Consider the following 12665-nt stretch of genomic DNA (forward strand, 5'->3'; position numbering starts at 1 on the left):
ACGGTCCCTCAAAACTTGAAACATCTGTGGCATTGTGTTGTGTGGCAAAACTGCACATTTTAGAGTGGCCTTTTATTGTCCCCAGGTCAAGGTGCATCTGTGTAATGATCATGCTGTTTAAGCAGCTTCTTGATATGCCACGCCTGTCAGATGGATGGATTATCTTGGCAAAGGAGAAATGGTCACTAACAGGGATGTTAACAAATTTGTGCAAAATATTTAAGAGAAAAAACGTATTGTGCGTCTGGAAAATTTCTGGGAACTTTTATTTCAGCTCATGAAACATGGGACCAACACTTTACATGTTGCACCAGCTGGCTTTCTAAGCTGTATTACTTGGACTACATGTATGTCCTCCTGTTCAAATTGAGAGTGGCTGGGGATTTCAGGTCGGTGGTCTCCTATTCACCTGGCTTTATTACAGCCATATAGCTATATGAATTATAGTTCGAACTGTAGAGAGAGAACCCGTTTGATGCTCTCATAGAGAGCGACTGATACAGTGCACTGACTGACTGACTGACTGATTGGCTGACTGACTGACTTTATGGCTGACTGACTGATTGAGTGTCATACTAACTGACTGACTGACTGACTAACTGACTGACTAACTCAGTGGCTGACTAACTGACTAGCTGACTAACTGACTGGCTTACTAACTGACTAACTGACTGACTAACTCAGTGGCTGACTAACTGACTAGCTGACTAACTGACTGGCTTACTAACTGACTAACTGACTGACTAACTGACTGACTGGCTTACTAACTAACTGACTAACTGACTAACTGACTGATTGACTAACTGACTGAATGGCTTACTAACTGACTGACTGACTGACTGACTGACTGACTGACTAACTGACTAACTGACTGACTAACTGACTGACTGACTGACTAACTGACTAACTGACTGATTGACTAACTGACTGACTGGCTTACTAACTGACTGACTGACTGACTGACTAACTGACTGACTGGCTTACTAACTGACTGACTGACTAACTGACTGACTGGGTGGCTTACTAACTGACTGACTGACTGACTAATTGGCTTACTAACTGACTGACTGACTAATTGACTGACTGACTAACTGACTGACTGGCTTACTAACTGACTGACTGACTGACTGACTGCCTAACTGACTGACTAACTGACTGACTGACTGACTAACTGACTTACTAACTAGCTGACTGGCTTACTAACTGACTGACTGACTGACTGAGTGGCTGACTAACTGACTGACTGACTGACTGACTAACTGAGTGGCTGACTGACTGACTGACTGACTGACTGGTTTACTAACTGACTGACTGAGTGGCTGAGTGCTCTTCTCCTCTTCATTTCTGCAGCTGCTGTTTCATGCTGAGATAAAGACGAGTTACCCACAATACACTCAGTAACGATGTTAGCATTGGGGCTACCAGCTGGTTTTGGGAGAGGTGGGGAACAGAGAGGGAGGGAAGGAAGGGCAGAAGTTAAGGATAAAAGGAGGAGGAGAGAAAAGTAGGGGGAGAGGGAGGGAAGAGAGGGAGGGGTAGAGATAGGAAGAAAGGGAAGGGACATGGGAGGGAGAAATAGAGAGAGAGAGAGGGAGGGATTGGTAGCACTGACTAAAGATTTGACTGTAAAAGAGATCAGACGTTGTGCATCATCCTCTGTTTGACAGAACGATGTAAACAAAGAGCTCATTCCTGCTCCTCTACACATCCTCAAAGAGAGCTGCATGAGCACAGACAGAGACTCCAAATATGATACATTACACTCAAATTGACTCCCCTACACCTGTATCCACTCCAGTTTGGAGAGTAGCTGGTAAGCTCTAGAAGTGTAAGTGATCTCCCTTCTCTCTCCCTTCGCTCATAAATGCACTAAGTGTTCTCCCTTCTCTCTCCCTCTAACACACAGACTGGGGCTTTCTCACTCTAACACACAGACGGGGTCTCTCTCCCTCTAACACACAGACTGGGTCTCTCTCCCTCTAACACACAGACGGGGTCTCTCTCCCTCTAACACACAGACTGGGGCTCTCTCCCTCTAACACACAGACTGGGGCTTTCTCACTCTAACACACAGACTGGGTCTCTCTCCCTCTAACACACAGACTGGGGCTCTCTCCCTCTAACACACAGACTGGGGCTCTCTCCCTCTAACACACAGACTGGGGCTTTCTCACTCTAACACACAGACTGGGTCTCTCTCCCTCTAACACACAGACTGGGTCTCTCTCCCTCTAACACACAGACTGGGGCTTTCTCACTCTAACACACAGACTGGGTCTCTCTCCCTCTAACACACAGACTGGGTCTCTCTCCCTCTAACACACAGACTGGGGCTCTCTCCCTCTAACACACAGACTGGGGCTTTCTCACTCTAACACACAGACTGGGGCTTTCTCACTCTAACACACAGACTGGGGCTCTCTCCCTCTAACACACAGACTGGGGCTTTCTCACTCTAACACACAGACTGGGGCTTTCTCACTCTAACACACAGACTGGGGCTTTCTCACTCTAACACACAGACTGGGGCTCTCTCCCTCTAACACACAGACTGGGGCTTTCTCACTCTAACACACAGACTGGGGCTCTCTCACTCTAACACACAGACTGGGGCTTTCTCACTCTAACACACAGACTGGGGCTCTCTCACTCTAACACACAGACTGGGGCTCTCTCACTCTAACACACAGACTGGGTCTCTCTCCCTCTAACACACAGACTGGGTCTCTCTCCCTCTAACACTCAGACTGGGGCTTGCTCTGCACCCGCTGGGCAGAGGAAGGCAAAAGACGATGATGTCACCGCCAAAACAATGCCTCATTCAGCTAGGGGCTGGCTGACAGGAAGCAGGCTCTCGCTTAAACGACAACATCTGCTTAAACAGAGAGAGTGAGAGACAGACAGAGAGAGAGAGAGAGAGAGAGAGAGAGAGAGAGAGAGAGAGAGAGAGAGAGAGAGAGAGAGAGAGAGAGAGAGAGAGATGCTCTCTATGAGAACTATGGCTCATAAATGCACTGAGCATGTATTAGAGTTTTTTTTTTTACTCATTCTGGAATCCATCCTGGAATTCAGAATGATCTCTAATGCCACCAGTTCTAGAATTCACCACAACAGCAGCCTTTAGAATTCTGTCAGTCACACATTCTAGAAAGAGGCACTTAGCTCCATGATATCCTGCACTGATTCAGAAGTGGAACACCAAGTGATCAGCAGAAAACGTAGACAGTATCCCAGCAGACTGCAGTGATCTCTGACAATCTGACACTATTTGAAACATTAGACCCAGAGACTGTGGTCCTGTGGGGATAGTATAATGGTTCCTGACCTATGTCCAGGTCTCATGTTCCCATGTGTTTCACATTACCACGCTACGCTGGTGGCTGAGTGGAGCTAGAGGACATGGGAGAACATAGCTATGTGATAATGGACATAGTTGACAAACTTTTTTTTTTACATGAACTCAGACTCAAGTATTTCATTGTATATGAACTAGATCTAGCATGCTTTCTCTAGGAGGTGATTACATACAGTATTTTGTGTAAATTGAGTGTGCTGTGCATAATCTCAACTCTAACCTCTCCATAGACCTCCATCTCCTGCAGCCTTGGACCTGTAACCCAAGCCCAGCCAGAGACAGCCAGTGGGAGGGGGCAGTATGAACTGGACTCTCCCCTGAGACACCCAGCCAGACCAACCAGACCAGACCCCCCTGCTAATGAACCTCAGTCAGCCTGGCCATCTCACTCATGCCCCCTGCTGGATGAGGCTGGGACCAGTAGAGGCTTAATTACAGGACAATACACTTTAGTCTGATAGAGGAAGTCCCTCTAACTCCCAAGTGAGTTTCACTAGATATGCTTTAGGAGTGGATAGGCCAGAGACTTTTCTTGAATGATATCTGAGTACTGCACTTTGATTCACCTAAATCAACCCTGCTTTCATGGTAGCCAACCAGCCACAACCTGTGACAACCTACCACTGACCCACTCAACCTAACCCTAACCCTAGTCATAACCCTAACTGTAACCCTAACCCTAGCTTCATGTCCACACCCTGGCTCAACCCTAACCCTAGCCATTACCCTAACCCTAACCCTAGCCACAACCACAATGCTAACCCTAACCCTCAACCACAACCCTAACCCTAGCTTCAAGTCCACATCCCGGCTTAACCCTAACCCTAGCCATTACCCTTACCCTTACCTTAACTCACTCAACCCACCATATTTCCCCACCGCTTTGCCCCTACCTTGCTTTCTTACCTCATTGAGTTGGGTATGGCTCCAGAGCCCTCCGCTCCCCCCTGGGTGTCTGTATGAAACCCATTATGGATGGCCCACCGGCCAGGCTGGCTCAGTACAAACTCTGACCTGGTCCCGGTGATGGTGGTCCTTAGTGGGCTTCCTCCAGGTCCAGGCCATGGCCCTGCAGCACTCTCCCCAGCCTCAGGCTCTCCTTGCTGGGCCTCGGTTCCAGCCTCGCTCCCCTCCTGCTCCATGACAGTAGCTAGTTCTAGCTCCAGAGGCTCAGGGCTCTGGAGGAAGGACCTCTGCTGGATGAGGGGGGTGAGCGGAGCCTCGAAGCTGACGCAGCTGTCTGTCTCGTCTGTGAGTGACAGGACATCCAGAGAGTCCAAACTACTGTAGCACGTCCCCCCGCGGAGAAGCGCAGACTCAACGATACGCTCAAACGTCGAGCTGAAGCCGTCCTTGTTGTCCACCGTGTTCTTCTCCCTCTCTCCCTCCCCCTCTTCCTCATCTTCCTCTTCCTCCCTCTCTATGGCCACAACGTGCTCCACGATGCGTTCAAACACAGAGCTGAAACTGTCCTGGTTCCCCCTCCCCTCCCCTTCCTCCTCCTCCTCCTCTTCCTCCACCTCTGTGTCCGCCAGCTCTACGGAACACTCAAAGGTGGAGCTGAACGTGTCCAGGTGTTCCTGGATGACCTCTACTAAGCCTCCTCCTTCTCCCACATCTTCATCCTCTTCATCATCCTCCTCTTCATGCCCTTCGATTCCGTTCTCAGGTCCTATCCCGTTCTCCAGCCTGTATGGAGAACATGGAGTATCATCAGAATAAAACTTTTATAAAACAGCTACACACACACCCTCCGCACTAATACACTCATCTCAGTCTGTTGACGGATGTTCTATAAATGATCCGACCTATACATTCACTCATGACCACACTAGTCAAGGTCTGCTCATGTCTGTTGTACTGACCTGACTATGTCCAGAGACTGTGGTGGGTCTGGTAAGTCCTGGTCCTCTTCCTGGTCCTCAGGTGGTGGTGGTGGCGGTAACTCCTCCTCCTCCTTACCCCCCTCCTCCTCCTCCTCCTCCTCCCCCTCCTCCTCCTCCTCACAGCTGGGCTCGCAGGTTGGTTCTGCCTCCTCTGTGGCCTCTGTGTTCATGTTATCCCTCTCCTTGTTCACCTTCACCTCCTCCTTCCTTTCTTCCCCCTCCTCCTCTCTCTCTATCTCTCCATCTGGCTGTCCATCCTCAGCATCTATCCTCTCATCCCCCACTCCATCTTCTTCATCACTTGTCTCTGCCATACTCTCTCTCTCTTCATGCACCTCTCCTTCTTCCTGCATCACTTGTTCCACTCCCTCACCTTCCTCATCACCCTCTCCCTTTCCACTTTCCTCACCTTCTCTTTCTCTGTGTACTTCCCCTTCTACCGTAGCACTTCCCTCCCCTTCCTCCTCATTGGTCCCCTCTATCACCTCTACCTTGACCTCCAGACCTCGCCCCTCCAGCCCTTGGTCTGTGGCTGACTCCTCTGCAGGGTGGGCTGGGGTCTCCCCCTGGCTGTCTGGGGGTGTAGGGGGTTCAGTCTGGGGGTGTCCTTGCCCCTCCTGGGTCATGGTGCCTGGTTGTGGGGGGGAGTCGTCTGGGGCCAGGGGGGAGGACAGACCGTCTGGGGGAGAGAGAGAGGGGGAGAAAGGGGGAGAAAGGAGGCACAGGTGAAAAAAGAGAAGAAAAGTGAAGAAAGAGAGAGACAGTAGGGGGGAGGAGAAGGGGTGCTCTCTGAAACAGTTCATTTAATTATTCTTAGCCTTGATTGTAATATGGAGGTCACCTTGGACAGAATCCCCCCTGTACTTCTGTGCATGTGTGTGTGTGTGTGGGGGTGTGTGTGTGTGTGTGTGTGGGTGTGTGTGGGTGTGTGTGTGGGTGTGTGTGGGTGTGTGTGGGTGTGGGTGTGTGTGTGTGTGTGGGTGTGTGTGTGTGAGTGTGTGTGTGTGTGTGTGTGTACATACTTGCCTGAGTGTCTATGTGTGTGTCTAGAACACTATGTCCTCTAAACCAGATGAGTCCAAAAGAAGCAGAAGAAGAGGGCAGAAGACGAAGAGCGAAGGAAGATCATTTTAAAGCCCCTGCAGATCCATCAAAAGGATCCCTCTGACAGAGTCATATTTTCTCCAGAGCAGCAGGACTTTAATCAACAGCAGCTCCTCTACTCCTCATCACATCTCACATCACATCACATCACATCTCACATCACATCACATCACATCACATCTCACATCACATCAAATCTCACATCACATCTCACATCACATCACATCTCACATCACATCTCACATCACATCTCACAACACATCAAATCTCACATCACATCTCACATCACATCTCATCTCACATCACATCTCACATCTCATCTCACATCACATCTCACATCACATCTCACATCACATCTCACATCACATCTCATCTCACATCACATCTCACATCTCATCTCACATCACATCTCACATCACATCTCACATCACATCTCACATCTCACATCTCACATCACATCACATCTCACATCACATCTCACATCACATCTCACATCACATCTCACATCACATCACTCATTCACCGCTTTATTTCTCCTCTTTTCACAGCTGAATGGCTAACACAAACCACTCAGGTTAAGTGCCCTGCTCTGGGGTCCAGATGCTGAAGGTCCACCGGGGCTTTAAACCTGCAACCTTCTGGACATCAGGCACCAGTTCCTATTTTGAATATCAGCTGGAGATGGGCAGTGAGTCTCACTCTTCATTGGTCTGGGTTGTGTTTCATTGGGCAGGTAGCAGCACCAGCATAAGATAATGTGGGGTAATGTATTATTGGACTGTAATAATGTGATTTTGGACTTTTACCTGTTATTGTTTGGTGGTAATGTAATTGGCTACTGTACAGAGAACAAGGCTTTTGGAACCAAGAACTCTTCCAGAAATGATAGTCGATTTTGGAGGAGCCGCCATTACATCTTCCCATTTATTCTTTTTAATAAAGACGGAGTCTCTGTGTGCTGACGTCGCATTCTCTGCTGATTCATCAGCATTAATAGACCGGCGGATAACCTACGGCTTTACATTAGTAGGTGTAAGCAGATTTGAGGTATGTGTCGGAGACGGTTATGATTTGATGATTTGCTTGCATGTATTTCTCCAACCTCCCAACCCTATGGACCAGGCTGAACCTCCCAACCCTATGGACCAGGCTGAACCTCCCAACCCTATGGACCAGGCTGAACCTCCCAACCCTATGGACCAGGCTGAACCTCCCAACCCTATGGACCAGGCTGAACCTCCCAACCCTATGGACCAGGCTGAACCTCCCAACCCTATGGACCAGGCTGAACCTCCCAACCCTATGGACCAGGCTGAACCTCCCAACCCTATGGACCAGGCTGAACCTCCCAACCCTATAGACCAGGCTGAACCTCCCAACCCTATGGACCAGGCTGAACCTCCCAACCCTATGGATCAGGCTGAACCTCCCAACCCTATGGATCAGGCTGAAGTAAAGAGCAGACTAAAATCAAAGGACATCATCATTTCCACATGAAGGACATACACACGAGTGACATGCTGAGTCACACACGTTTATTTAGACAGTATTATGTTATCACACACATCACCACACTCAAACACAGACAACCAAATCCCCCAAACACATGGATGGATAGACATCAACATACAATCAAACACTTATGTAATCTCATTCTCACACACACACACACACACACACACACACACACACACACCTACCCTCTCGGTCATGTTGTTGACAGTGTTGTTGATTGTGACTCGCCAAACAGGAGGACAGCTATGTAGAGCAGCAGTAAGAGTCCCACTGATGAGGAGCTGGCAGATGTGCTCCTGTACCCAATGCCCATACCCCACCTCACATTGTTATGCACTGAGTGTGTGTGTGTGTGTGTGTTTTAGCTTGATTGGCAGATGCTGGGATAGTAATTAAGGGAGATTGATAAGGCATAAGAGCCCACTGTTCTGCTGACGAAAACAGAATTCACTTACTCACTCCAAAGATGCACATGTACACACACACGCACAGAACACACACACACACACACATCCAGTACACACACACGCATGCACATACATACATATCACCTGCCAATCTAGTTGAAATACTACAGATAAGAACCATAGTCTCTCTCTAAGACCTCTTTCTCTCATTCTCTCCCACACACAAACACACACATACAGTACACACACACACACACACACACACACAGACACATACAGTACACACACACACACACACACACACACACACACACACACACACACACACACACACACACACACACACACACACACACACACACACACACAAACACATACAGTACACACACACACACACACACACACACACACACACAAACACATACAGTACACACACACACACACACTCACACACACAAACACATACAGTACACACACACACACACACACACACACACACACACACACACACACACAAACACATACAGTACACACACACACACACACACACACACACACACACACACACACACACAAACACATACAGTACACACACACACACACACACACACACACACACACACACACACACACACACACACACAAACACATACAGTAACACACACACACACACACACACACACACACACACACACACACACACACACACACACACACAAACACATACAGTACACACACACACAGGTTTGGTTGGTTATTTATTGATCTCTTCAAGACAAGGCTCCATTCCTCTGGGAGACAACAGTGATAAGAATGATTGGTCTGTTTAATGCAGCAGAGAGAAGACTAAAGGAAATACTATAGCACAAATAATTACTACTGAGAACTACTACTGAGAACTACTACTGAGAATTACTACTGAGAATTACTACTGAGAACTACTACTGAGAACTAAGACTGAGAACTAATACTGATAACTACTACTGAGAACTACTACTGAGAACTAATACTGAGAACTCTACTGAGAACTACTACTGAGAACTAATACTGAGAACTAATACTGATAACTACTACTGATAACTACTACTGAGAACTAATACTGAGAACTACTACTGAGAACTACTACTGAGAATTACTACTGAGACTGGGCCGTTGGAAAAAAGGAACAGGTAACAATGTAATGTGGTATGAATGTGAATGAGAAGATGAGATATGGAAGATATACAGTATCAGTCAAAAGTTTGGACACACCTACTCATTCCAGGGTTTTTCTTTATTTTTACTATTTTCTACATTGTAGAATAATAGTGAAGACATCAACACTATGAAATAACACATATGCAATCATGTAGTAACCAAAAAAGTGTTAAACAAATCAAAATATATTTCATATTTTAGATTCTTCACATAGCCACCCTTTGCCATGATGACAGCTTTGCACACTCTTGACATTCTCTCAACCAGCTTCATGAGGTAGTCACCTGGAATGCATTTCAATTAACAGGTGTGCCTTCTTAAAGGTTAATTTGTGGAATTGATTTCCTTCCTAATGCGTTTGAGCCAATCAGATGTGTTGTGACAATGTAGGGGGATATACAGAAGATAGCCCTATTTGGTAAAAGACCAAGTCCATATTATGGCAAGAACAGCTCAAATAAGCAAAGAGAAACGACAGTCCATCATTACTTTAAGACATGAATGTCAGTCAATACGGAAAATGTCAAGAACTTTGAAAGTTTCTTCAAGTGCAGTCGCAAAAACCATCAAGCGCTATGATGAAACTGTCTCTCATGAGGACCGTGTGTGTGTGTCTTTCTTGTACACCCCCCCCCCCCCCCGCCCCCCACATCAAGACCACCACAGCACATACTGCAGTCATACTGGATCTACCAAATGACCTACTAACCCTTTATTCGCACGCCACTGCACTGCACTGCAGCACACACACACACACACACACACACACACACACACACACACATGCACACACACACACACACACACAAACATGCACAGTGTGGCCACAAAACGGGTGAGGTCTAACTTATTGTATCCTGTTCAACCTGATCATATCTAGCACATGTTGTATGCACGCACACTAAGGCACTATCTCCAGACATACAGTAGCTTCCACACACACGCACACACACACACACTCACACTGCAGTAGACTGGCTATGCTGGCTGGGTGACAGTCTTTCTTCCCCAGCACCGACATGTCCCTGGTTCTTAACGCAGACGAATACCAACCGCCCTACTAGCCACTATAGCCCAGTGAACCGTGCAAATCAGCATCTCACAAGTCACCCCGATATGTCACTTCTATTGCATCAATGTCAGACGTCCTGTTGCACTGTGTCATTATAGCGCTTTACAATGACTTCATCAAATTCCTGACCTGGCATCAATCTTATTTATAACACCAATGCTCTTTTTTTATTTGCTGCTAATTCACTTTTTTCATAGAAAATAAATGGAAAGGGAGGATGAGACTAGAGAGAGAGAGAGAGAGAGAGAGAGAGAGAGAGAGAGAGAGAGAGAGAGAGAGAGAGAGAGAGAGAGACAGAGAGAGAAAGCATGTTCGGTGGCGTCTTGTGTCTGTGGGCTAGCTGGTGCAGGGGTGTCTGGATGTCTGACGCCTCGATTCTCGGGGTGAATTAATTTGCGAGAGGAGAAGCACTTGCCTCGAGAGAGACGGTTAACAATATGTCTGTAAAATAAACGTTTATTCAAATGAGCCGACGTTTTCAGGACAAGATAATTGAAGTCCCAATAAGCGTTATTAAATGGATTTAGACTAGACGAGTAAATACTATAATTAAGATAATAGCGGCTCGTGGCTCAGGGGTGAGAGGATTGTTATCAGACACCTGTTCCGAACCACCCATCTCTTGCGGGACCCAAACCTTCTCCAAACCACACTCACGAAACGTGTGCTCTCGAATAGCTAAAAAATACAGAAACACAGCACAGACTACTCACATAGGCTACACACACTCTCACTCTCTCATTCACACACAGAGCAAGAGCACAGCCTAGATGCAGTGATATTCTCCCAACCTCCTCCAGCAGTAACCATGACAACAGGATGGTTGTGAGACACTGCTCGTGTTAAATGAGGCCGGTGCTTTTATTTTCTCCAAAATAGACCCCCCCCCTAACAAAACCCCGTGGCCCACACACTGCATAGGATATTATAGACAAGCAGAGAGCGTCCGAGACCCCCACCCGTACAACGGCAGTAGGAAACGTGCACCACCTTCCACTCTCCTTTATGCATTTGTGTCCTGGTACAAGGACAGGGATTTTGGAGAGAAAGCCTTTCAATGATCCCATTCAATCGGATTCCAGATGTATTAATCGGATATCTAGGCTATACAGGCTTTGGTTATTTATTGAATTAAATGATTTGTGCATGCAAAATATATCTATCTATAGCCTAGCTATAATAATATTAAATCCACAACAATATCAGGCATCCAATATTGCACTCACCAACAAAATGCGTTGAATCAAAGGTAGCCTGAAAAACCAGTTCTGCACCGCAGGTTCGGGTTGTTTTGTATCTCTGCCCATCCATCCACGCCGGGGAACATATAGACCGATGGTCTGTTTTGTCCACGTCGTGCCGCGTCCTTCCCGACTGGTACCCTGTCTAGTCTGCGCTGCAAGCAACTCCTCACTGCACGGATGCTGGCGGTACAGTAGGCTAGTCTCGCCTCCACGCACTGGCTCGGGCATGCGGGAGGCCCAGCCGGCGGAAAACGAGTTGACCGATTGTGCGTGGATTGGGGCGTCTTTGTGTGTGTGCGATCTAAGCGGATGGGCTGTCACGTCCCTCTCCTCCTCTACTGCTGCACGTGAGGAGCATCTCTCTCCAGTCTCCAGTCTGTTCTGTTCTGAGGCGCGCAGGCAGAGTGGGACTGTCTGTCTCTCGGCCCTGTTGATATCAGTGTGATGATTCGATTTACCACTAACTCAGGATGGAGAGAAGGTTTGGCTTACATATAAATACATACTCTTCTTAGTAATTTGGCTATAGCTTACATGACACGAAGGGCCTTTATCCCAGTATCTTTATTATAGTCCTTTATCCCAGTGTGTTTATTCCAGTGCCTTTATTCCAGTGCTTTATCCCAGTGTGTTTATTCCAGTGCTTTATGCCAGTACCTTTATTCCAGTGCTTTATGCCAGTGTAACAGTGTTGCTTCTGTCCCTCTCCACGCCCCTACCTGGGCTTGAACCAGGGACCCTCTGCACACATCGACAACAGTCACCCTCGAACACCAAGCGACCCTCTGAGAGTCTGTTAGATGACTGAATGTAATGTAAATGTTGAGCGGCTTCACTGCAAGTAGATTGTGTTTAATTCCCATATGGATTACATATGAAACATTT

General features: G+C 47.3%; 1 protein-coding gene across 2 annotated transcripts in view; it reads right to left on the reverse strand.

Moving 5' to 3' along the window:
• Nucleotides 1-12189, reverse strand: part of LOC121539853 (PH and SEC7 domain-containing protein 2-like) — a 34366-nt gene extending 22177 nt beyond the window's left edge. The window contains exons 1-3 of one of the 2 annotated variants that reach the window (XM_045207078.1): nucleotides 11763-12189; nucleotides 5221-5920; nucleotides 4370-5044 (exon numbers count right to left, since the gene is read on the reverse strand). In XM_045207078.1, the coding sequence (XP_045063013.1) occupies nucleotides 4370-5044; nucleotides 5221-5920; nucleotides 11763-11847 (1460 nt within the window). In that variant the 5' untranslated portion in view covers nucleotides 11848-12189. Of the gene's footprint in view, nucleotides 1-4261; nucleotides 5045-5220; nucleotides 5921-11762 lie in introns of both variants that reach the window. The other variant, XM_041848510.2, reaches the window with a different exon arrangement.
• Nucleotides 12190-12665: the final 476 nt, after the last annotated feature.

The sequence above is a fragment of the Coregonus clupeaformis genome, chromosome 3 (genome assembly GCF_020615455.1).
Source record: "Coregonus clupeaformis isolate EN_2021a chromosome 3, ASM2061545v1, whole genome shotgun sequence".
Taxonomy (NCBI): Eukaryota; Metazoa; Chordata; class Actinopteri; order Salmoniformes; family Salmonidae; genus Coregonus; species Coregonus clupeaformis.